The sequence below is a fragment of the Pristiophorus japonicus genome, chromosome 19 (genome assembly GCF_044704955.1).
Source record: "Pristiophorus japonicus isolate sPriJap1 chromosome 19, sPriJap1.hap1, whole genome shotgun sequence".
NCBI classification, from domain to species: domain Eukaryota; kingdom Metazoa; phylum Chordata; class Chondrichthyes; family Pristiophoridae; genus Pristiophorus; species Pristiophorus japonicus.
Window position 1 is genome coordinate 75,594,200 of NC_091995.1, and position 27,795 is coordinate 75,621,994.

The 27,795-nt window shown below is 42.4% G+C and overlaps 1 protein-coding gene across 2 annotated transcripts in view; it reads right to left on the reverse strand.

The window, feature by feature from the left end:
* LOC139229959 (histone acetyltransferase p300-like) overlaps nt 1-27,795 on the reverse strand; it is a 98,663-nt gene that overhangs the window by 19,888 nt on the left and 50,980 nt on the right. Inside the window, exons 6-18 of one of the 2 annotated variants that reach the window (XM_070861642.1) lie at nt 26,815-27,054; nt 25,862-25,970; nt 25,354-25,491; nt 20,288-20,405; nt 19,448-19,622; nt 17,541-17,618; nt 16,028-16,140; nt 14,857-15,015; nt 12,989-13,534; nt 9,651-9,839; nt 7,285-7,429; nt 4,047-4,165; nt 300-539 (exon numbers count right to left, since the gene is read on the reverse strand). In XM_070861642.1, the coding sequence (XP_070717743.1) occupies nt 300-539; nt 4,047-4,165; nt 7,285-7,429; nt 9,651-9,839; nt 12,989-13,534; nt 14,857-15,015; nt 16,028-16,140; nt 17,541-17,618; nt 19,448-19,622; nt 20,288-20,405; nt 25,354-25,491; nt 25,862-25,970; nt 26,815-27,054 (2,369 nt within the window). Of the gene's footprint in view, nt 1-299; nt 540-4,046; nt 4,166-7,275; nt 7,430-9,650; nt 9,840-12,988; nt 13,535-14,856; nt 15,016-16,027; nt 16,141-17,540; nt 17,619-19,447; nt 19,623-20,287; nt 20,406-25,353; nt 25,492-25,861; nt 25,971-26,814; nt 27,055-27,795 lie in introns of both variants that reach the window. The other variant, XM_070861641.1, reaches the window with a different exon arrangement.

The window sequence follows — 27,795 nt, forward strand, 5'->3', positions numbered from 1 at the left end:
ATTCGAAAGAGGGAAAAAAAAAGTCGGCCATGGAAAATCTGCTCCCGATTCGTATCCAACCTTGCTGGAAGTGCAATTGTGAAGATGCCGGGAGAAGACCGGATCCAGTTTAGTTCCAATACCCTCCCCCTGGCCCCCCGCAGTTAAATAACCTGCTGACATTCTGTTGTTCACATACAAATAATGGCTAATTAGAGGAGAAACAAGGGATAGTGCCCTTCAAACTGTATCTCAGATAGGAGGGGAAAAAACTGATAAGAATAGTTAGAGAGGGAGAGAGAGAATTGCTAAGGACTAACCTTTCTACCACAGCAATATCCCAGGTTTTGCATGACAGGGTCGATCTCCAGCTCGAAGACCTCTGCCAGCTTCGTACAGTACTTATACACACGTGACGTCTTGCGGTTATACAGCCAGGCATTGTTGAACATTAACCAAATGTCATCCACATACTGCCATGGCTCCTGGTACTGGCCAGTGTCTAGCTTGCGCTTGATTGTAGACAAGTCCATTGGCGTCTTTACGATATCAAAGTAGTCCTTTAGGAGAAGAAAAAAAGCTTCAGTTGTCTACCTAAAGTGTTACAACAGGTGAGCTACACATCATTATTGCTTCAAATGTTTCCCAAAAAGTACAAGCGTCTGAAATGAATTTACGCTACAGCCTAAGGAAGAAATTGGAAATACTGGATATCTGAAATAGAAGCAAAAACAGATGCAAATCGGGATGAGAAAGACCAGTTGTGACATTTTGGTTGCATGCTTTTCGTCATAACCAAAGACTGTAAAATAACTTGGCATCTTGAATGTTTTTCCACTTTACAGATGCTGATTGACCTGCCGTGCACTTCAGTGTATTGTGCTTTTATTTTAGTCAACATCCTATACAGATGTACAGGAAAGTTCCTTTAAACAAATTGATGAAAAGTGTGCATTTTAATGAGAGACTCGCAGTTTACTAAAATATCAACCTTCTGGCACAAGTTTTCTTTTTAAATCATTAAGACCACAGGTTTGCAATTTCAAAGAAAATGAAAAATATTGCTAAATGTTGTCTGCAAAACACAAAAGAATCCCAGTATCTCGGACAATAAAAACAGAATGTGACTTATTCAGTCACCATAAACCAACAGTGCCCCTTTCTATAAATCACAGACAGGTTCAACAGTTTTTCATTTCCAGGAGAAAGACGCTTGAAATGGCAAAACAGTATTTTGACAAAACAGTGATCCTCTAGGAATGAGTGACCATAACATGGTTGAATTTCAAATTCAGTTGGAGGGTGAGAAAGTTGGATCTCAAACAAGTGTCCTAAGCTTAAATAAAGGAGACGACAAAGGTATGAGGGCAGAATTGGCTGAAGTGGACTGGGAAAATAGATTAAAGTATGGGACGGTTGACGAGCAGTGGCAGACATTTAAGGAGATATTTCATAACTTGCAACAAAAATATAATCCAATGAGAAGGAAAGACTAAGAGAAGCGATAATCATCCACGTCTAACTAAGGAAATAAGGAATGGTATCAAATTGAAAACAAAGGCACACAATGTGGCCAAGACTAGTGGGAGGCCAGAGGATTGGGAAACTTTTAAAAGCTAGCAAAGTGCGACTAAAAAAAAATGATTGAGAGGCAAGATAGATTATGAAAGTAAACTAGCACGGAATATAAAAACAGATAGTAAGAGTTTCTACAGATACATAAAAAGGAAAAGAGTGGCTAAAGTAAATTTTGGTCCCCTAGAGGATGAGACTGAGGAATTAATAATGGAGAACAGGGAAATGGCAGAGACGTTGAACAAATATTTTATATCGGTCTTCACGGTAGAAGACACTAAAAACATCCCAATAGTGGATAATCAAGGGGCTATATAGGGAGGGAGGAACTTAATACAATCACTATCACTAATGAAGTAGTACTCGGTAAAATAATGGGACTAAAGGCGGACAAGTCTCCTGGACCTGATGGCTTACAACTTTGGATCTTAAAAGAAGTGGCTGCAGAGATAGTGGATGCATTGGCTGTAATCTACCAAAATGCCCTGGATTCTGGGGCGGTCCCAGCAGTTTGGAAAACAGCAAATGCAATGCCCCTATTTAAATAAGGAGGCAACAAAAAGCAGGAAACTACAGACCAGTTAGCCTGACATCTGTCGCTGGGAAAATGCTGGAGTCCATTATTATGGAAGCAGTAGCAGAACATTTGGAAAAGCATGATTCAATCAAGCAGTCAGCATGGTTTTATGAAAGGAAAATCATGTTTGACAAATTTGCTGGAGTTCTTTGAGGATGTAATGAGCAGGGTGGATAAGGGGGAACCAGTGGATGTGGTGTATTTGGATTTCTAGAAGGTATTCGATAAGGTGCCACATAAAAGGTTACTGCACAAGATAAGAGCTTACAGGTTTGGGGATAATATATTTTCATGGCTAGAGGATTGGTTAACTAACAGAAAAGAGAATCGGAATAAATGGGGACATTTTCCGGTTGTCAAACAGTAATTCGTGGGGTGCCGCAAGGATTGGTACTGGGGCCGCAACTATTTACAATCTATATTAATGACTTAGATGAAGGGATCGAGTGCAATGTAGCCAAGCTTGCTGATGATACAAAGATGGGTCGGAAAGCAATTGTGAGGAGGACACAAAAAATCTGCAAAGGGATATAGACAGGCTAAGTGAGTGGACAAAAATTTTTTGGCAGAGGGAGTATAATGTGCAATATTGTGAGGTTATCCCCTTTGGCAGAAATAATAGAAAAGCAAATTATAATTTAAATGGAGAAAAATTGCAAAATGCTGCAGTAGAGGGACCTGGGGGTCCTTGTGCATGAAACACAAAATGTGAGTATGCAGGTACAGCAAGTAATCAGGAAGGCAAATGGAATGTTGGCCTTCATTGCAAGGGGGATAGAGTATAAATGCAGCTAAGTCCTGCTGCAACTGTACAGGGTATTGGTGAGACCACACCTAGAATACTGCATACAGTTTTGGTCTCCGTATTTAAGGAAGGATATACTTGCATTGGAGGCTGTGCAGAGAAGCTTCACGAGGTTGATTCCAGAGATGAGAGGGTTGACTTATGAAGGTAGGTCGAGTAAATTGGGCCTATACTCATTGGAGTGCAGAAGAATAAGTGATCTTATCGAAACATAAGATACTGAGGGGGCTCGACAAGGTGGATGCAGAGAAGATATTTCCAATCATAGGGGAAACTATAACTAGGGGACAGTCTCAGAATAAGGGGCCGTTCATTTAAAACTGAGATGAGGAGGAATTTCTTCTCTCCAAGGGTTGTAAATCTATGGAATTCTCTGCCCCAGAGAGCTATGGACACTGGATAATTGAATATATTTAAGGCAGAGATAGACAGATTTTTGAGCGATAAGGGAATAAAGAGTTATGGGGAGCAGGCAGGGAAGTGGAGCTGAGCCCATGATCAGATCAGCCATGATTATTGAATGGCGGAGCAGGCTTGAGGGACCAGGTGGCCTATTCCTGGCTCCTATGTCTTACGTTCTTATGTAAAGATCTAGTTATAAAAATGGAATCTGACAATCAGGTAACATAAATCATAACCCTTAGGTACATTAACATAATTAGGAGCAGGACATACGGCCCTTTGAGCCTGCTCCGCCATTCAATATGATGGCTGATCTTCGACCTCAACTCCACTTTCCCGCCCAATCCCCGTATCTCTTGATTCCCCTAGAGTCCAAAAAATGCAAATACTGGATATCCAACACCCAATTTTATCAAGTAACAAAGGAACCAAGCGTTTCCTATGACAGCATTTGCATTTTACGTTTGTCGATACCAGGGAAAGGTTATTACAAAATCTTTAAATGAGAAAATCACCATGCCTTGTACAGTGTCACAAAACGTCCAGTACATGACACAGACCTTGCTCCGAAGGCAGAGAGCACTGCATTTCTGCTTATCTCAACTGCTTTAGCTGAGCTAGGACGCGTAATGAATTGTCGTTGCAATCCTTAACAGAAGCGGTTGAAAAATATATATATTACTCAAAACATCCACACACCGTACTTACAGGAATACCCAGGAGTTGGGGATCCACAGGTTGCCGGAAAGGAAGTGACTCAGGGTCCTGACGGTAAAGTGCTTCCAGTGTCGGCATTAGCGCCTGCCGCAACTCTTCTGGCTTGAAAACTATAAATAGAATAGGAAAAAAAAATGAATCTGAAGAAAAAGTAGAGACACCTATGATTTGAAAACCACCATTGAAACAAATTCATTTGAGGGGTGTTAATTTTTGGCACTTCCATTTGTTCTCCCTCATATTAGCTAATGGTACACCTTCAAAATTAATTTTTTCATATTAATAAATAGGATCTCATCAATATTATTAGTTGAAATTCAACTGCCCACAGCAAAATCCATCTATTTTAGCCCCAGTTCACGGACTACTAACAATGACTTGTCCTATTAGACTACTGTTGTTGCAGCTCTCCCTTCTAGGAGATAAACCGTAGTGATATGGGGACAACTTTCTCCATCTCCCGCCCCCAATTTCTATATCCCTGTTGGGCAACACCTAGTCTCTGCTCAATGTCTCGCTGCAAGGAGTGCCCAAGACTGGCAAATCAGTGAGACGAGAATCAAATCTAGTGCACAACTGCTTCAATTCAACATGGCCATCATTCCTCTTCACTTCCTTCTCATTTTTTCCTCCATTTGCCCCTTCAGGGTCCAAATTTGACATATGCCCACTGTAAATGGAAATTTGCAAATCCCCACCCAAATTCTCATTTCTAAATGTGCCTGTATCCGCACACTCCTTTTACCAAAAGACTGGATTCCCTCGGCATTGAGTGAAGACAGCTGTTGCGTGTTCTGCCATAACAATCCATTTAGTATCGCAGCCAACAACCAGTAACGCCACTTTACACACAGCCAACAACCAGTAACGCTGCTTCACGCATACCCACCCAACAACCAGTAACCCCACTTCACAACCAGCCAACAACCAGTAACCCCACTTCACACACACACACCCAACAACCAGTAACCCCACTTCACACACACACAGCCAACAACCAGTAACCCCACTTCACACACACACAGCCAACAACCAGTAACCCCACTTCACACACAGCCAACAACCAGTAACCCCACTTCACACACAGCCAACCAGTAACCCCACTTCACACACACACACCCAACAACCAGTAACCCCACTTCACACACACACCCAACAACCAGTAACCCCACTTCACACACACACACCCAACAACCAGTAACCCCACTTCACACACAGCCAACAACCAGTAACCCCACTTCACACACACACAGCCAACAACCAGTAACCCCACTTCACACACACACAGCCAACAACCAGTAACCCCACTTCACACACACACAGCCAACAACCAGTAACCCCACTTCACACACACACACCCAACAACCAGTAACCCCACTTCACACACACACAGCCAACAACCAGTAACCCCACTTCACAACCAGCCAACAACCAGTAACCCCACTTCACACACACACACCCAACAACCAGTAACCCCACTTCACACACCCACCCAACAACCAGTAACCCCACTTCACACACAGCCAACAACCAGTAACCCCACTTCACACACCCACCCAACAACCAGTAACCCCACTTCACACACACACACAGCCAACAACCAGTAACCCCACTTCACACACACACAGCCAACAACCAGTAACCCCACTTCACACACACACACCCAACAACCAGTAACCCCACTTCACACACCCACCCAACAACCAGTAACCCACTTCACACACCCACCCAACAACCAGTAACCCCACTTCACACACAACCAGCCAACAACCAGTAACCCCACTTCACACACACACCCAACAACCAGTAACCCACTTCACACACCCACCCAACAACCAGTAACCCACTTCACACACACACCCAACAACCAGTAACCCACTTCACATACCCACCCAACAACCAGTAACCCCACTTCACACACACCCACCCAACAACCAGTAACCCACTTCACATACCCACCCAACAACCAGTAACCCCACTTCACACACACCCACCCAACAACCAGTAACCCCACTTCACACACAACCAGCCAACAACCAGTAACCCCACTTCACACACCCACCCAACAACCAGTAACCCACTTCACATACCCACCCAACAACCAGTAACCCCACTTCACACACACACCCAACAACCAGTAACCCCACTTCACACACACACCCAACAACCAGTAACCCACTTCACATACCCACCCAACAACCAGTAACCCCACTTCACACACACACAGCCAACAACCAGTAACCCCACTTCACAACCACCCAACAACCAGTAACCCACTTCACATACCCACCCAACAACCAGTAACCCCACTTCACACACACACAGCCAACAACCAGTAACCCCACTTCACACACCCACCCAACAACCAGTAACCCACTTCACATACCCACCCAACAACCAGTAACCCCACTTCACACACACACACCCAACAACCAGTAACCCCACTTCACATACCCACCCAACAACCAGTAACCCCACTTCACACACCCACCAACCAGTAACCCCACTTCACACACAACCAGCCAACAACCAGTAACCCTACTTCACACACACACAGCCAACAACCAGTAACCCCACTTCACACACACACACAGCCAACAACCAGTAACCCCACTTCACACACACACCAACAACTAGTAACCCCACTTCACACACACACCAACAACTAGTAACCCCACTTCACACACACACCAACAACCAGTAACCCCACTTCACACACAACCAGCCAACAACCAGTAACCCTACTTCACACACACACAGCCAACAACCAGTAACCCCACTTCACACACACACACAGCCAACAACCAGTAACCCCACTTCACACACACACCAACAACTAGTAACCCCACTTCACACACACACACACAGCCAACAACCAGTAACCCCACTTCACACATACACAAACCCCTACCCACTCCAGAAAAGTCTGAATGTCCATCAGGGGTTGCATTCAAGAATCTGACAAACTAATTATAGCCACCATTTAGGACTGAAGTTAGGAAGTTCTTCATACCGAGTGATCAACATCTGGAATGGATTTATGGGTTGAGTAGTGGCGATGAAGACCATGGATGCTGTGACAGGGGGGATGGGGGCTGCAGGGACTTTCTGGATGGATGAGCTAAGATGGCCTTCCTCATCTGTATGTATCTTGTTTTGGCATAGACCAGTGTTTAATTAGCGTCTGCTCCCCCCACATGGAAAAGATACATGTACATACTCTTCTTACGTGACTGTCCACTCGCAGGGGATGATTGAGTCGCCAAGCTTGTGCTATCTTCTTCCTCTTTTGCTTCACCTTTCACCTCTGGTTTCTTCTCATCAGCCTCCATTGGCTCCTGTTTACACTCTTCGGTTGTGGGTTCTTCCTTTATCTACAAACAATATCCAAAAGGAAAGGATTTTTTACTTTTGTTTTTTTCTCGTGTATGGCATAAGCATTGCAGTACTGGGAATTAATTTCCCTCCCCATAATGTATACCAATCCTGACTTGAACACACTATAGGGACGAGTCAACATTCCACAATGAACAGCTTTCTCAATGACCCCAATAATTCACCTCAACCCCAACCTCAAAAGTAAAAACAAGGCAGATTTATAACGCAGTAACTAGTAATCTGAACCATAGTCCTATAAACTATAATGAACCGTAAATATGAGTCATAAAAGAAATTGGTTAAACACACTAACTTTACAATGTTTTTAAACTGAACAGTATGTTCTCGTTTGCCACTATGTCAAGTAACTAGTGCCTACACCTAGACCAAAATTATCAAGCACTGTTGAACATTTGTGAAATATTCAAAAGTAAGATTTATGGTATGACACTGAAGTACTTCTACATCTGATAAATTAAAACTTGTATTTATAAATTATAATGTAGTCATGCTTCTGTAAAATAAGCCAAATGTATGTAAATCCTCCATTTGCTCTGCATGTAAGACCGCCAGATAAGGAAAAAGCAAAATGGTGACCTACAGCTTAGAACAGACTTTCAAAGTTATCAGAAGCAAAGACATATTTTGTGATTGCCTACTTGTGCCTATTTTGTAACAAAGAAAATAAGATTGATTAGGAGACCTGTCCAAACATTTTTTTGGGGGGGGGGTGGGGGAGTTGTTAGGGAAGGCCCAGAGGGCAATGCCTACTGCATTTTTATAACATCCTCACAAAACACAATGCAAGCCACCGACAATCTAGCAACCCAACTCGTCCATTAAAGGAATTAGTGCTGTGTAAATTACGTTGCAGGTTGAACAGAAGGTCCCACTCTGTACGATGTCCAAAAATTAGTATCAAATTTCAGACATACAATGCCTTTAATCCACATAATCTGACATTTAACTAAGCTTTCAGCTTTGGGCATACACCTAATATTCAGCTCGTCAGTCAGTCCAACATAAATTTGTCAACATTACATGGAAAATATGGTCTGAAAGTTTTCCACAGCGATAAAAGAAATTCCAAAAAGCTATAGCTTCACAAACAATTATTTGATAATTCAAGACCTTATTGAACTACTCTAGATTAGAAATGCAAATAACAGTTGGACACCTCTGGTCCGGCACCCTTGGGACTTGACCGGTGCCGGAACAGAGAATTTTCCGAACCACGGGAGGTCACGTTTACCGGTATCTGTCGACAGCCCCCGGGTTCCTGTGTGCGCGCTCATGCTGGCAGCCCGTGGGCGGCTCCCTCAGCCAATCACCGAACACACTCACTGACTGACAGCCATTCCAGCCGATCGTCGAACACACTCACTGACTAACAGCCATTCCAGTCGATCGTCGAACACACTCGCTGACTAACAGCCATTCCAGCCGATCGTCGAACACACTCACTGACTAACAGCCATTCCAGCCGATCGTCGAACACACTCACTGACTAACAGCCATTCCAGCCGATCGTCGAACACACTCACGCTCCAGCCAATCAAACCTTTTAAAAAAAAATAATAAACCCTCCTCTCCCTCAGGCCCATCTAATGCAGAAGCACGGATGTTGCCGAATTAGAGTGTCCCGGATTGGAGAGGTACAAACTGTACAACATCCCATTGTATATATACAGATTACTTTGGGGTTAAATAAATAGACAAGGACAAATATAACATTGAAAACTAGGTGTTTTGGTACAGATATACAAGTAAAAATACACTAAACATGGCACTCGAATATACTAAATAAACAAGTACTGTATCATATAACCTGCTGTTTGTCGCTTCTTGTAACTCAGTACGCCCGCAATGAAAAGAAACTCTTTGCAAATACACATTTAACAATAATAACTGATGCAGATACTGCATAGCAGCACAAGATCAGTCTGCCATGGTAAAGCAGTAAGTGGATGCCAGGCAGTCTCCACAGGGACAAAGGAAAACCCAAGGCAGAGACCTGGTATTGAGGGTGCTTTTGTGCACTTCATAATAAGCTGAGAATGGCATTGGAGGCCTGTTATAATTGGTGCATGGCTCAGGATCAGCAGGAAAAATGGAATGGGTAAGGAAAACAATTTTGGATCCAGAGGTTCTTAACCTCATTTAAAAAAAATCACAACGTGTAGTTCAATGAATTAAGGAATAAATGTCACTTCTTACCTCCTGTTTGATTTCCTGCTTTGGTTCCACAGTTTCTGTCTCAGTTTCTTCTTCCTCCTCTTGCTTTTCCTCCATCTTTACATCAGACACTGGTGCTTCAGGAGCTGGCTGCTGAGAGTTGGGATCTGTACTGCTGACCGACGCTGGGGTCGATACTCGACCATCGGCACTCACTGCCGACTGTGAAAGCTAAAGCAAACCAAAGGCAGTGATTAGGTCAAGAAGCAAAAAGCCGCCAACCATTCCATACAACAGAAAAGCACCACAGGTAAAAACACAACAGACAAGTGCACATTAAAATGCTCAAGCTAGAGTTATTAAATCAACCGGTTTTATCTTAGCTGGGTACAACGGTAAAGGTATTTTCTTACTTCTGAAATGCATATCACTAACAGAAATGTCTCATTCTAATATAAAGCTACCCTACAAAAAGTATCAAAAAGGCGATGGAATGTTGGCCTGTGTGTCATGAGTGTTGGAATAAAGTGAGGAAGTTCTGCTTTAGTTGTATAGAGCCTTGGTCAAACCCCATCTGGAGTACTGCGTTCAGTTTTGGGCACTGAGCCTCAAGAAAGATGTATTGGTTTTGGAGTGAGATACAGTGTAGATTCAGGGATGAAAGGGCTCAGTTATGACCAATGTTCCCTTTAATTTTGTTTTGGATGGGCGGCACCTTTAAACTCTTGCACATGCGCGTTTTTTTTCCCCATTGCGAAGCTGGCAATGGGCAGGCCTGGGACCTCTAGAGCGCTGCACAGCCGCATAGCTTAACGGGAACATTGGCTATGAAGGCTGGTTACATAAACTTGGTTTGATCAAATCAAAGTCTTTAAACTGATAAAAATGGATTCGATAGGGTAGATGCAGAGAAATTATTTTCTCTGGTAGGGAGAATCCAGAACCAGAGGGCATAATCTTAAAATTAGAGCTAGTCCATTTATGAGTCAAATCTGGAACTCTCTCCCCCAAAAGAATGTGGATGCTGGGTGAATTGAAATTTTTAAGACCGAGTCCGATAGATGTGTGTTGGTGTTCACCTGTGAGGATGCTCTCGGGTTTGTAGAGCTGTTGAGCTGGGAACGGCTTAGCCAGTCACGTGATGTTCACAAGACTCAATAAAACCCCAGCCAGTTGGATTCGGGTGATCAACGACGAAGCAGGTGGTTGTGAGCCTGGTTGATGAACTGGTAATGTGTAGTGTGATTGTTAAACCTTTGCTAATAAACCAACTAGTTCTTAATAGCAATGTGTGGCGATGAATTCTTAAGCAAAGAACCCATGAAGCAAATACATTACAGATGGTTAGTAAGCGATATGGAGCAAAGACGGGTAAATGGAGTTGAAGTACAGACCAGCCATAATCTAACTGAATGGCAGAACAGGATCAAGGCTGAATGGTCTCCCCCTATCCTTGACAATGGCCATAATCCTAAAATTACTAAAAATTACAGTCTAGTATTGAATTTCTAAAAATTGCAGGGTTATAGTTTCCAGTTGAGTACTCGAGTAGAATGCAGGGCCTTATTCTAGGGTGATCTTATAACTCGTTTACCACAATGAGTATACAACACTTTGCCAGAGCAGTTAAAATTTCTGCAGTACAAAATGATTCTACCCTTAAAATAATGTAATTTACAATGCAGCTCCCAATTAAAAAAAACACAAGTTCTCTCGTTCATAGTAGGGGCAGGTAATTTGTTCCGTGGACTTTGTTCGTGTTGCTTTTCAACTGGATTTGTTTTAGGGGGGTGGGGGTAGAAATATAGAAAATAGGTGCAGGAGTAGGCCATTCGGCCATTTAAGCCTGCACCACCATTCAATAAGATCATGGCTGATCCTTCACCTCAGTACCCCTTTCCTGCTTTCACTCCATACCCCTTGATTCCTTTAGCCACAAGGGCCATATCTAACTCCCTCTTGAATACATCCAATGAACTGGCATCAATAACTCTCTGCGGTAGGGAATTCCACAGGTTAACAACTCTCTGAGTGAAGAAGTTTCTCCTCATCTCAGTCCTAAATGGCCTACCCCTTATCCTAAGACTGTGTCCCCTGGTTCTGGACTTCCCCAACATCGGGAACATTCTTCCTGCATCTAACCTGTCCCATCCCGTCAGAATCTCATACATTTCTATGAGATCCCCTCTCATCCTTCTAAACTCCAATGTATAAAGGCCCAGTTAATTCAGTCTCTCCTCATATGTCAGTCCAGCCATCCCCGGAATCAGTCTGGTGAACCTGGGTAGGGGGTCTATTGCGATGTGCTATGCCAACCCCTCAACCCAAGGCTTCTCCAACGCCATTTGCTGTTTCAGGAATCATGAGAATAAATTACCCTTTTGCACCTTGGGGCATAGTTCCCTCATTACCAATGTTTAAAGCTGGATATGAACGTCGACTAAAATGGAGGTGCAAAATCCATAAATTGGTACGACGTTTAGGCTGCATGCAGCAAATCCATACACTCAGCTGATACATGTCTAATAGAAAGGATTGTGGAAAATGCTGAATTCTGAACACAGTATTATTGGGCAGTTCATTTGTAGTGCAGCATTTCACTGCTATGAGCAGCAGGATTCCGCTAGAAATTTCTCAAGCACCAACTCCTTGACCGCATCTGGGACTGCCACAGCAGTTGCCTTCCCTGAAAAGATTTTGCAACGAGAATCATCCTGCGTTCCCCCCCACCCCCTTGTCAAAGTGAAGGATATCAGTGCTGGAGAATAAAAACACCTGATGTACTGAGTGTCAGCATCAAACACACTCAAGGTCAGACATACAAGTGCACCACATAGCTCAGAGCCTTTGCTTCAACACCTGCCTCACGTCCAACCTCAGTAAAGCCTATCCCACCCTACTGCCATAACACATCCGTTACCCACGCTGGCTGACCCTTCTGTCCTCTTCAGTCAGATTGCCAATTAATATCAAAATGGTAAAGCTTTGCACTGCAGGCCCACAAAGAACCAATTTGAAACTGTGCAAAATCTTATTGGATTTATTAAAGAATTATTAGATCCTGCGTCAAGAGAAATATTACATTGCTTGTCTGGGCTGGATCTGAATCAAAGTCTCAGAGGTGAAAAGCCAAGTGCTAACCCAAGATGCCATCCAACCCTCCATCCCATGCACCCCTTATTTGCCCAGTCAGCTCAAGACCTTCCAGTCCACTTGCCTATCATTCAAGAGGGCGCATGTTGTTGAGCAGATAGGTAAATTAACTTACAGAAAATTGGGAGAAAAATCAAGAAAACTTGTATCGATTTTAATGGAATATTGAATTCACTCAGAAGTCTGTGTTCATAATTAAAAATACTCTTCAATGCCAATATACTCACTGGAGTACTGGGATGCTGAGACTGTATCGGTGCAGTTGGTGTAGGGGTTGTTGGGGTTGTATTTTGCTGTTGTGCTGATGGGGGTCGAGGTGGCGGTGGCTGCTGCTCCCGCTCACGTTGCTGCTGTTCCCGCTCCCGCTGCTCCCGCTCTCGTTGTTCCCGCTCTCGCTGCTGCTGCTCCCGCTCTCGCTCCCGCTGTTCACGCTCCCGCTGATCCCGCTCCCGCTTCTGTCCAGTGGTCACCTGGGGCTGTGGGGGGACTGGTGGAGGAGGAGGAAGCTGCGTTTGTGGCGGTGTCTGGACTTGTGAAGGAGGGGGAGGCATTGTCTGGGGCTGCGAGTTTGGTGATGGTGTCTGTTGCCGTGGTTGGGGAGGAATGCTAGGTGGTGGCTGGTGAGGGGTGGGTGTGAGGCTTCTTGGCCCAGGGGATGGGGAATTCTGATGAAGTGAAGGCTGAGAAAGAGGTGGTGGGCAGTTGAATTGGGCACTCTGGGCTCCTGGCTGCATGGAAGCGGAACTGTTTACAGGTAGTGAGGGGTTTTGAGCCTAATAGGAGAAAATATAGTAAATAGAATCCATTAATACATAGTACTCCTTTTAAATACGCTGAATGGAATTTACAAGGGAGCTATATAAAACTCCCAATGTTTACTGTAACATGTATTAGGTGCAACTGAGTGCCAGTATTCAGTTTTGTGAATTGCTAAAAGCAATATAAATTAGCAAGGTGGAGACAAATTTATGGTCAGTGTAATGTAATAATATAAATTTAAGTACAAGGTCAGTATCTATTGACAAAAAAGCACATGACTAGGGAGGACAAACAACATTCATTTTACTTTATACAAGCTGAAGCCACTGGCACTAGACAGAAAATGTGACACTTGGAGCATAAATCAAATGGCATCAAAAGATGGATCTGAAATAATGACCTAAAAATAAACATTCTATAAATTAGCTTTGTAAGAATAGCCTTTTTTGACAGGTTATATGTTTAAAAATTGTAAAATTCTTAAGCCTTTATGACCGGTTCCTCTGCGGCATCAAGTCTTTCCCATGCCTCTGCCATGTTATCGGGCCCATCAGGCATGTGATCCAACTACTGTACTGTGACGAGTTAATGAGCGGGTCCATTCATTTTATTTCCTTCCGTTCTTTTGTCGAACTTCGTTCTCAAAAGCATGGGACGGCAGTGAAGTGGAAATAGCTACTCTCTAATGCACCCGTGTGGTACGCATCTCCAACACCAGCCAGCCAGCCTTGTGGCCTGAGTGAGACTGCCAATTTAGTGATGACTTAATGGGTGCTTTTGTGACATGGTCTTCCACCTTATTTCCATTTAGGTCCCCAACTGCCATCAAGAAATGTTCCGCCGATTATCTGGATTCAAGGCCTAGTTGCGTGATGAACAGAGTGTCGGTCTCCCTGCTATCCACTGGTTAAAACTAGAACTCCTTTAAATGTAAATAAGATAAGTAAAATGGTGGTTTGAGTTTTACTGACTAGTGTCTGTTTGGATCACTCAAACCCGAGGGCCGCAATGGATGGTGTGCTGTACTCCATTCTAGATGCAGTACTGAACTCATTACTGTCATTAGATATGGATTTGAGAGTTGGAGGCATTTCCTTTGATTTTGTCTGGCATGCTTAACAAAACTATTGTAGATTTTAACCAGCGTTCGCAGTGATCTTGGCATCAGTAATTTATCCAACAGTTCTTCCCACTATGTTAAACCTGAAGATGCTTCCATTTAGGATCCCATAAGTGGCATGGTCTCAAATGTGATTTGATACAGCACAATGATATCTTAAGTTGGATCATCAAGTGAAAAACTAGCCCAGACCGAACATAGAAGAGAGTTAAATACCGGAGACATGACAGGCTGGTTGCTGGCCTGTGTCATGGTGGTGCTGCCAGTGTTCATTCCAGGAGAGGATACGGGAAACTGGTTCGGCGATAGGAATTGATTCTGAGCAGGATGCTGCGCAGCCATAGGCTGTGCCATTCGGGAAGTGGTTAATCCCATCTGTATACAAAGAAAATACATTGTCCTAAGAAAATACACAAGGCAACCACAAAATTATTGTCATTATTTCAGAAAACCATTTGCATACTTCTGCAGATTTAGGAAGATGTGTAAAATTATGCTATTAAGGACAGTACAGTGGAACTGCACAGTCTGCTGATGCCAGTCAATGCCAGGGCATAGGTGAATGGCAGATCCTCCATGCTCCTAGCCATTCATCTCAGCCACACTGATGCCAGGCTGCTTCACAACCATGCTTGCCAGCATCCAGTTTCAGAACAGCCCGAGCGTAGATCACAGGTCTTTGCCCTCTTCACTGGCATTAGACCCAAATATGGAGATGGGGGAGAACAGGGAAAACAGCCTTTCAATTAAAGAGTTGTCGAACCTGCAAAATAAGCACCATTAGGTTGGCAGCAAGTTAACTGCCTGTCATTGTTGTCACATAATATCTGCCAAAAATAGGAGAATTAAATAAACATGGTGGCCGTTTTGGACGATTGTCAATTAATTTCCGTGGGCAGTTTTCAATTTTGAAGCCAACAACGAGAGCAACTTCAAGTCCCAATTATATTTTGTACATTTGATTAGTGGCGAGTGTAAATGCTTGTGTGACGGATGTAAGCAAAACATTATAGGACACAAACAGAAAAAAAAAAGATTTTCATGAGTGCCACCATTACACCAACGCACTTTGTTACTTAAAATTTTAATCCGTTTTCTAAGCAGATGCTTGGCATAGCATAAATCCAAACTTCAGTGTCTGTGTAAATCAGTTCAAGCTGGATAAGAATGGAGTAGAAACAAAATTGTCAAATACCAAATAGATAATTATCTGGCCCTTAGTTTGCCCATTTATGAGCAATACAATCCATAATCTTGCTTCAAAAGCAACAACCAAACTGGTTGATATGCGCAAAAATAATGTGAGACCAAAGCAGGTTGCTTATGACCTTGTTTCAACGGAGATGCTTTACTGCACGTTGTTTTAGGGAGAAAGCACAAATTGTACCTGGTTCATAGGTCCTGTTTGGGTCATCTGTCCAGGATGTGCTAGTGGAGGATTTAAGCGTTGTCCCAGACCAGTTATCTGCATGCTGGTCATCGGTGGAAATGGGCTCATTCCTGGATTGAGCAGAATAAAAACAACAAATATATTAGCCGAAAAGTTTAAAACAGAGTTTCAAACCATCAGCCAAAACCAATGGAAATTGATCGACTCTTGTAGTAGTAGCCACTGACATTTGTTGCTTCCCAATTGTGGTTTAAAACTCATGCTGGGTGACTCTCGTGCTCTAATTTTCTACATAGATGCATAAAACCTATACAGCACTACCTTACAATGGCTGCATACAAAAGTAGAGTTTTACATATTTTAATAGATTCATTAACGAATGCACTAAAAACAAAAACAAAGTATCTGCATAAAAAAGATGCTTCAATGTTGAGTCAATATGCTTTTTGTTTGATACTCAATTCATCATCTCAAATGTCTTCCATTGCCATCACCATCCAGCGACCATCAGTATTCCACTCTAGCCATCGAGCTCAATATGGTCTAAACAACCCAAGTTTGGATGCACGAGATCTATGATTACCGAGGAGTTTTTTTTCGAGCAACTCAAGAGGTCAGAGTTCAAATCCCACCATGGCAAATTGTGAATTCAATACATCTGGCCATTTGTGGCTGGCACCAGAAAATGACCATAATAACTGACAGATTGCAGTTTAAAAAAAACTTTACTAATGTCCTTCAGAGAAGAGAACTCGCTACCCCTACCTGGTGTGGACTACATGTGACTCCAGTCCCACAAGGTGATTGCCTCAGGACAAAATAGGAATGGGCAAAAAATATGCCCCAAGAACAAATATAAAACTGGATATTACACTTCACCAAAATTCGTGACAACACTGCTGTGTAATATATTAACATGAGAATACTACAACAGAATCTCTATTTAAATTAACAGCAAAATATGTCCATATAGTAGAATACTACTATTGGTCCAATACATCAGGAAGTAGCAATTCTTGATGTGCACTTTCTGTGCTTAGATACACGATGTGTACTGCGCTTGGCATTCACTGACACTTGGTCAATAACATAGCTACTCAGCCTCTCCTCCCTCCCACTGCTTAGATGGTTATTTTGTTCCATCCATTGCTCTGAACCCCAAACTGAGTTCGATAGGCTCACAGCTCAGCTGGTGATAAAGCGCTGGTCAAAGCACAAAGGATCAGTGCAGAGTCATCTTCAGGACCCTTTCCAGTTAACCAGTCAAGAGCAACCAGTGCACCATTAGTAATGTCATGGTCCATTCATAGACTAGATTAACAGTGTTACAAATCAGACAGAAAATGAGGAACTGTGGCTAAAGTCATGATCGCTATTACTGATTAATGTGCTATTACAGAGAGGCTGTGGGTTTAGAAAACAGTTTGCAATTGTTGTAAGCAGTGATCAGTAAAACTGGATACACTGTATACTCGTATACAAGAAATACATTTTGAAAGTTGGATTTTACCACTTGGGGTCTGCATCCTGTTCATGATCTGGCTTGGCACATTTGGCCGCATAAGGGTCGGGTCAGAGAGCGGGCCATCTGAAATACAACAGGATCAAGTTGAAACAAAATGCATATATGCCAGTACTTTACAAAAGCAGGACATTTTCATGGCATAATCAAGGAACAGGGCCAGTATATCATGGTTGCAAATCAACTAATAATCCTATATTTCCCAACTTTCACGCCTCTGACTTCATAATCCTGAATTTGGCACTACAGTAAGCCCTCTAAACACAAGGGTATATATTCCCAGACAGATGCGTGTTTGAATCTAATTTTTCACAACCGTGTATCAGAAGGTTAAACAAATCTGTACACAAGATAGGAAATTAGAAAATGTTTTTAGATCATCTACTGCAGATGTAATGGAATATATTCCAACTCCCAAGGCTGGCTTCTCCTCCCATTGATGCACTACCTGCCAAGCGGGACTACTGTCAACCCATCTCAACCCAATAGATGCTTTGGTGAGTATCTGTGTGAAGGGAACATGCTTCTTCTGTAATGGCTCACTCATGCGTCTCCAATCTAGCCTCATACTCCTCCTCCTCAATATAACATAGGAAGAGAGATAACCCTTCTTGGAAGTGCGTATGGCAGATGAAGGCAAAATAAGGTTTGGCTGTGATGCCCTCTTCCCAAGTCTGCTGACACTTACTGCTGAGGTTCACACAAGTTATAGCACACTTGGCTGAGGCACTGGAAAGCTGCCAGCCACTAGAACCATACTACTGCAAGAGTCAGCACTATCAGGAGGGGAAGGAGGAGGAAAAAAACACACAAAATATCTGCAATGCATGAACAACAATCACTCACTGGCTCATCCAGTACCTTTGCTAATCAGATGCAAATCTGACAGCTTCCATTTCAATTAGCCATTTAAGCACTGCTAATTAAAAGCACAGTTCCTGAGGCCATACACCCAATTACTTGCACTATCATTTAACATTAGCAGTTATAAATGAATCCCAAGACATGGTTCTAATTTTCTTTATGTATTACTGTGAAAGGGGAATTCAACACAAAAATAAGTTCAAGCATTGATACGGAATTGATTTTGAGACAAGCGTCATTCTTTTTCATTTTCTGTCCCCCCCTTTCGGATGAAGGATATACGCCATAAATGTCATAACCTGCCGTTTCTCTTTACAGATGCCGATTGGTCTGTGCATTACCAGGACTTTAGTGTTTTTTTTAATTTCTCTCACAGGTTGGAGTACATTGGCAGCCCTCTGGTACCTCATCCGAGTCACAATTCGTCTGTGTGTGAACTATTCGACTGCAAACTCTATCCAGTTCTCACCTGACATTCACACTATCTGCTTGATTGTTTTTCCCTTCCTTAGTCCAGGGCCGTGAAGGCCCACAAATGCCGTGTCTCAAGCCGCCGCAGCTGATACCAGCTAACTCAACACAGTCCGGGAATTAAACTTCTGCACGGCTTAGCAGTACAGTGGCTGATGCCTTCACCCACTCGACTATCAGATTTGGCAGATTTAAAATTGTTAATTCAGCGAACCAATTACATATATATATATATCTAAATAAAGAATCCTGAAGGGGATGTAATTGTACTAAGTTGCGACGTGAATTATTAGTATGACTAAAAGCAGATACAATTATAGTAACATGCTCTCTGGCCCAGTGACAGAATATCATGGCTCTTTAAAACACTCAGCTAAAAAATCTATGTCCATTCCTTAGTTATTGGCAAGTTACAATGCTGGGATAAAGAAAGGAAGAGTCCATATTAAAGACCTTGCTGTAATAGAGTGGAAAATGGATAAATGTTCCATTATCCATGGTTATTACTTCACACTTTAACAAACTTTCTAACAAGTGCAACAAAAAAGCTAGCTTCTTACTTGGAGGGAGTCCAGCCTGCAGTTGAGCCATGCTTGGGGGCTGGGCTGCTCCTGTAGGTAACATACCACTTTGGTTTGGCATCACGCCCTGTTTCTGAAGCCGAGTCCGACGCTTTTCCTCCAGTTCCTTCTGAATCTTGTAGATCTTCTCAGCTAGCAGATGATAGTACTCGGCCTGAATTTTCGAAAGAGAAAATTATTGCACCTCTTTTATAAAAAAAAAAAAATTTGAACAACAGGAGATCCAATGGAAACAAAAAGAAAACCCAGTGATACAGGGCGAGAAAAAGTCAGGAACCTGGGCTGCAATCCTGCAAAAAGTTCCAACGGAGAACAAGTAAACGTGCAAATTAGTTGCATCCTTGCATGCTACCTAACACCAGGTGGCCCAAACAGTTTCCCATTTTTATCCAGAAGCTGTATAATTTCTTCAATCGACTGTCACTCTAACACTGTATGGAAAATATGGGCATAGAATTCCCGCTGTTTTGTTTTGACACTCAGCCACATGAAAGGATGCAGAATGAAATAACTGATAGGTTAGGTTAGCTTAGCCTTGTACATTTTTGGTAGAAATGGTGTTAGTGGGCTCTGTCGATTCATTTGGCAGTTGCTGTATTCTTTAACTGTATTTACCATATTGTGCAGTTTATTTTTTCCAGAAACATATATACAGCATATGCCTACTTTTATGGTTAGCATAACACAAGATATCATATATACATGCCTAATTTTATGGTTAGCATAATGTATCCGAGATTAATATTTGGGCTCTCAGTGAAAAGCAAGAGATCGACCCCAGCTTTTCCACTTACCCCCAAGGTCAGAATTCTAACTTACCCTGCTGTTGGCAGACTCATACATGTCTCCTTCCACCTTCCGTGCATAAGCCACCAGGTTTTCCATCCGTCTGTCTTTTAATGCTGCTGGGTCAGGTGTTGGGAATATGGCTTGAACTCTGCCGATGGTTACAAAAAATTCAATTGCACAAACTGAAATTTTAATATGACCTTTAAACTAAACAATTAAGAATGCAGCATAAATCTTCCACTCAAACGGCAGGTCCCTTATTAAAATGCAGAGTTGCAAACTTGCAACATCCTGCCTCTTACAATTTGTATCACTAAGTTATGCTACTCTCTTGTTAGTCAGATGAACTTATCCAAATCATTCAGTGGTCCTTAAAATATATGGCATTGCACCAGTTACATTATTTGTGTAGCACTGTGATATATTCAGAACACATTAAGAACATAAGAACACAAGAAATAGGAGTAGGACTAGGCCAAACGGCCCTTCAAGCCTACTCCGCCATTCAAGATCATCATGGCTGATCTTGTACCTCAACTCCACCTTCCCACATGACCCATATCACTCGATTCCCTTAATATCCAAAAATCTATCGATCTCTGCCTTGAATATACTCAAAGACTGAGCATCCACAGCCCTCCAGGGTAGAGAATTCCAAAGATTCACAACCCTCAGTGAAGAAATTGCTCATCTCAGTCCTAAATGGCTGACCCCTTATTCTGAGACTGTGACCCCTGGTTCACAACTCCTCAGCCAGAGGAAACATCCTCCCTGCATTTACCCCGTTAAGCCCTGCAAGAATTTCATATGTTTCAATGAGATCACACCTCATTCTTCTAAATTCTAGGGAATAGTAGGGCTAGAATTATTTAGCATTGTGGTATAATCAGAACGATAAAGCTAAACATCAAGGGGACAATTTGAAAATAATAAAATTAAAAGAACATACTGTAGCTCCTCACAATAGCACTCAAATATACAATGACTGTAGAAATCTATTGAGAACTATGACATTTACCATACCGTATATGTTTATGGGTCTACAATTAAGTCGTATATAAAAACAACCTTGCTTTTGTGACCTACAGTATTTTAAATACAATGACATGTATGTTATTTGCGAGAATGCTTAATTAAAAAAATCACCCGCATTCAGCCTGAAGACATCAGATCTGACAGATTATTATTAATAGTCAACAACTTGAATTTATGTAGCACTTTAACGTAGAAAAATATCCCAACAGGTGCCATCACAAAGGACATCGAGAAAAAGGAGCCATTTGGAGAGACGACCTAGAGCTTGGTCAAAGAGGTGAATTTTAAGGAGTTCCGTTACTTGTTATAAATGCATTTAGCAAAATACGAACAAATTCTATGCTATAAATCTCCTGGTTTCAATATTTTCCAAAAATAGCTGTGTTTTTTGATCATATGTACCAGTGACTGGCAGCAATCTGGTAAAAATATGAACAAAATGCTCCATTTACAAAAACCTAAGGCGTCTCCAAATAGAAATAATGATTTGTCTACTGATTGCTCAGAATTTTTAATACAAAATTATGTACTTGGGTAGCGAAGCATATAGCAGCAATTGTAAAAATTCAGAAGATTTGTCAAGGGATGATGCAAGATGCCTTGGAATAATAGATGATATCGCACAGGAGGCCATTTGGGCCATTATGCATGTTCTGGCTCTTTGGTAAAGCTATCCAGTTAGTCCCACTCCCTTGCTCTTTCCTCATATCCCTGTAAATCTTTTCCCTTCAGCTTTTTATCCAACTCCCATTTGGAAGTCATTATTGAATGTGCTTCCACCACTCTTTCAGGCAGTGTATTCCAGATCATACAAACCTGCTGCGTGGAATTTATTTTCCTCATGTCAACTCTGGTTCTTTTGCCAATCACATTAAATCTGCGGCGTCTGGTTACTGAACCGTCGTCTGCCGATGGAAACCGTTTCTCCTTATTTACTTCATCAAAACCAGTCATGATTTTGAACACAAATTTCCTTTTAACCTTCTCTGCTCTGAGGAGAACAACCCCAGCTTCTCCAGTCTCTCCACTTAACTGAAGTCCCTCATCCCTGGTACCATTCTGGTAAATCTCTTCTGCACCTCTCTAAGTTCTTTAAATTCCTTTCTAAAGTTTGGTGCTCAGAATTGAACATAATACTTCAGCTGAGGCCAAACTAGTGTTTCATAAAGGTTTAGCACAACTTCCGAGCTTTTCTACTCCATGCCTCTATTAAATAAAGCCAAGGATCCCATATACTTGAACAGCCTTCTCAATTTATCGTGCCACCTTCAAAGATTTGTATAACTTCACTCTCGGGTCTCTCTCTTCCTGTAAATTGTACCATTTAGTTTATATTTCTTTCTCATTCTTCGTACCAAAATGTATCACTTCACACTTCTCCGTGTTAAATTGCCCATTTCAGCAATCCGTCCATGCCCTCCTAAAGGTAGTTACTATCTTCATTCTTTATTACATTTTCGACTTGTGTTTATTACTTGCCCTATTTATAAGCAACTCAAGTGACTGAGCAGTAATGTCACTGACGCTGGAGAAAAAGTTAGAGACTTAAAGGAGAGAGGGATGACTTAAGTGTTGAATCTGATATACACACTACAATGGAAACAAGACAAGTACACAGAAAGGAGCAGGTACAAATCTGCAGCAGCACAATCGGAGATGAGCATAATGTGAATTGCAGGAGATTAATAAAAATAAAAAACGCGTGTAGTGACTTTGTAGATATGACTGCTGTTAATGTGCAACAAGTACTTGATATGACAAATGGGATAAACTGCCTCATCTGCTTATCCACAAATTTAAATACTCAATACGAGAACTGACATACTAGCAATGCTGTGCACCAAGTTTAGTACAACAGACCATTTTCATTCAGATTCAGTTATAGTAAGTGATTAAACTGGTGGAGGTATGAACGTAAAATTCAAAATCAGGAAGCAATCTGAGGAAATAGCAGAGGCTCTGACCATCATTTTCCAATCCTCTCTGGCGACAAGTGTGGTGCCGGAGGACTGCTAACGTTGTACCTTTGTTTAAAAAGGGAGGAAGGGATAGATCGAGTAATTAGAGAACAGGCAATCTAACCTCGGTGATGGGAAAATTCCAAGGGATAGGATAAGTCTTCATTTAGAAAGGCACGGCTTACTCGGGGACAGATTTTATTAAGGGAAGGCCGTGTCTGACTAACTTCATTGAATTTTTTGAGGAGATAACAAGGACGGACGATGAGGGTCGTGCGTTTGATGTAGTGTATATGGATTTTAGCAAAGCTTTTGACAAGGTCCCACATGGCAGACTTGTCACTAAAGTAAAAGCCCATGGAATCCAGGGCAAAATGGCAAGTTGGATCCAGAATTGGCTCAGAGGCTGGAAGCAAAGGGTAATGTTTGATGGGTGTTTGTGACTGGAAGGCTGTTTCCAGTGGGGTTCCGCAGGGCTCAGTACTAGGTCCCTTGCTTTTTGTGGTATATAATCAATGATTTAGACTTGAATGTAGGAGATATGATTAAGAAGTTTACAGATGATACTAAAATCATCTGTATGATTGATAATGAAGGAAGCTGTAGATTGCAGGAAGATATCAATGTACTGGTCAGGTGGGCAGAACAGTGACAAATGGAATTCAATCTGGAAAAGCGTGAGGTAATGCATTTGGGGAGGGCTAACAAGGCAAGAGCATACACATTAAATGGTAGGACACTGACATGTAGAGGAACAAAGAGACCTTGGAGTGCAGGTCCACAGATCCTTGAAGGTAGCAGGCCAGGTAGATAAGGTGGTTAAGGCGGCATATGGAATACTTGCCTTTATTAGCCGAGGCATAGAATACAAGAGCAGTTATGCTTGAACTGTATAAAACACTAATTAGGCCACAGCTGGAGTACTGCGTGCAGTTCTGGTCACATTACAGGAATGATGTGATTGCACTGGAAAGGGTACAAAGTAGATTTACGAGGATATTGCCTGGGGAATTTTAGCTACGAGTAAAGATTGGATAGGCTGGGTTTGTTTTCTTTGGGACAGAGGAAGCTGAGGAGAGATCTTATTGAGGTGTATAAAATTATGAGGGACCTAGATAGCGTGGATAGGAAGGAATTATTTCCCTTAGAAGAGGGTCAACAATCAGGGGCCATGGAGTTAATGTAATTGGTAGGAGGTTTAGAGGGGATTTGAGGGGAAATGTCTTCACCCAGAGGGTGGTGAGAGTCTGGAACTCACTGCCTGAAAGGGTGGTAGAGGTAGAAACCCTCACCACATTTAAAAAGTGCTGATGCGCACTTGAAGTGCCGTAACCTACAGGGCTACAGACCAAGAGCTGGAAAGTGAGATTAGGCTGAATAGCTCTGTCGACCGATGCGGGCACGATGGGCCGAAATGGCCTCCATCTGCGCTGGAAATTTCTATGATTCTATGATATTCAAGTCCATGGTTAACATCTTGTGAATGGCTTTTGAGATTCCAGAGATTTAACCATCACTGGCACGAAAACATTTTTATTACAGCAATAACCATTAGAAATCATCTGTGACGGTTCCCTAAATAACTCGTTGGTTAAAGCAGCATGCAGCGGGCTCATACAGATAGGAAGGTATTGGGGTGAAATCTGCCTGCAGTGTTAAGTGATCTTTGATGTCAGTAGAGGTATTACAATTGGCCAGACTGTCCTGTGTTACCAGAGTGGAAAAATCAGCCAGGATTATGATCCTGATCATTTTCATATCAACTCGGCTGGAGTTAGGTGTGTGGACGCTGGGTGAACACAGGGTTGGGGGTTAGCTGTGATGTTCCCCACAATCAAATAGGCTGTTGATGCTGTCAGTGTAGCTCATACTTCAAGAATGTGAACTGGAGGCAAGATACAAGACGTTGATCTGTTGGGAAACTGTACTCAGGAAAAGACTCAAAACATCATTAGCAGAGGAGAAAATTGGTGGAAAAGGAAGAAAAATAAACTGCTACTTTAGAAAAACAAAATAAAGTTGTATATATTAACATCCCACAAGGGCCATCAATGGCTGTATCTAGGTCCTCCACCACGAACGCATATTCAACTGACCACTTACAGTTTGTGAACAAGGTGATTGCGTAGGTCCTGAGTGACGTCTTCATGCCATGACTTCCGAATGCCAGTACTCGAGGGGGGCGTTGCTGTTGGCACTGCATTTAGATTACTAACACTGGTGCCATCACTTAGCATGGGGCTGAAAGCATCAAAAGTTGGTGTGAGTGATACATACAAGTAGTTGGAAATGTAATAGGCAAGGCTGTAAAGAACAATCTCTTGGTCTTAATTGTCCACCCCTTACAGAGCTGAAATCATTCTGCATTAAGTAAGGAGGCACCGATACGACCACACACTTTTACAAGACTTCATTTCATGGGACGCTATATACGATGCCACCTGACAGCAGAACTCCTTAGCTTGGCCGTAGGGAAAAAAGGACAATGCACCTCTTAGTTGACGAGCAACTCTGGCATCCAAACTTGGCTTGTACATTTACACTACATGTAGAACTGCAGAGGAAAGGCATGAAAATAGAGACAAGGAGCAAGAATGAATCCTAGACTTACTTGGGGGAGGTCATGGATGACAGCAGCATAGCATCATGCAGTAAGCTGGACTGCTGGTTGGGGGTCTGCACACCCACATTACTTCCATTCACACCCATTTGGCTGGTACCTGCAAAACCATACAAGAGTCATTAGCAGAATTCTAAAACACTCATTTGATGAAAATCTGATTCGTTCAGATGCAGCTACTAAATCCCAATCACATTCCAATAATAGAGCAGTTACAAAGCAGTTCTATGCAAATACATGGTGAATTGTGCCATTATGCAAAATTAATACCTTTTTAAAAAGGGATAGAGTACTTTTTTTGCAACCCCCAAAAGTGTTTTATAGTCTGAATCAGAAAAATGCCATGGTTGCAGATTAGTTAGTCAGTTGGAGGCCACGGCCAAGCTGGTAAAAGACAAGACCCTATGTCCTCTGCCAACTTCTGGTTCTGCCTATTGCCATTCTTGAGCATTGCTCGTTTGAGAATGTGGATTAATTGCTTACTTTCTATCCTGTTGGACAGAACTGACCGTGTTAATGACTATTCAGAGTCATGTTTTCCTTGTGTTGAGACACAATTTAGAGCAAGTTTACAGAGATGTATTGAAGCAGTTTGAATTATTGAAACTGCTGAAATGCCACTCTAGTTGGTATTTGCAGTTAATATATTTATAAAAAATGTAAATTGTGTATATAGTCCTGTTGACTACAGTATTGGATGATGAAATGGGTTCCAGCTGAGAAACCGCTACATGGAAACCGAAGATCTATCTGGAACTTTGCAGGTGGAGATCTGAATGGATGCTCAGCTCTTGTGGGCTTTTAATAAAGTACATATTGAAAGAATTAAACTGCTTTGCTTATTTTATGTAAAGTAAATGTACTTATATGGATCATGTTTTGAAGATGGAAAAATAACAGAATCTGAGCTGTACCCATTTTGCATGCAATTTGTCTGTACCTACCCATAGCATTCATAGATCGCAGAGATTGGTGCCCCGGTGAAGATTGAGACGATTGCTGGTTCTGCATCTGAGGTTGAGGCATCTGGTTACCCTGATACGTGAGTCCAAGTGCCGCATAGGCTCTCTCTATCGAGCTCGGGTCGATCTGACTGGTAGTGTTTAAACTTGGCGTGTTCTGCTGTCCAACCCCAACTGACCCTAATGAGTTTCCTAATCCTACAGCTGCTCCAGCTAGTAATGCTGTGGAAAGAGGAAAAGATGCAGCACATAAATCAATTTCTGAGTTTGGACACAACATCTTTTCCTAGAGCTGACTAAGTGCCTACCACCAACTTAACTTATCAGATTTGGGAGGGGACCGGGGGTGGGGGGACGTGCGGTGTTGGACGGGGGGGGGGGGGGAGTGGTGAGGGAGGGAATATGATGACCCTAATACAAGGGTGGGATCTCCTAGAACACATTCTGGATGTTCAGCTGCTACCCAGGCCTGTCCCTTTAAAGCCAGAGCTCAAGTGCTTCCTGTAACTGTAGCTGCTTGTAAGTATGCTACGGTCACTTTGTGCTCAGCAAATTTCGCCTCCAGAATGAAATGCAGTTTCCTTTTTAAAAAAAAGACTTGCCCGCACTTGTAACAAAATGTGTCATCTGGAACGCAACAGAAATTCTAAAGTCTATACGAATCTATATAAATACTTGTATATGCATAAACTTCCTGTTTAGTCATCTCTTTTCACAATCTCGGTCACATTAATTCCGTCACATTGTTAAATTTCATTATATTATCCTCGTCTCCCAATATGTACTTCCAGCTGCGTGTCCTGGTCTCAATAATGCCATTGATGATGGCTCCACCCTACTACCTCTCCCAACCTCTTGCACTGCCCTGAGCTCTGCTCCATGCCTGAAGTGGTTTGACCCTAGCCTTTGGACACATCCTGCCCACAATACCATACTGCCCCCGAGGTTATCTGTGGCATGCTT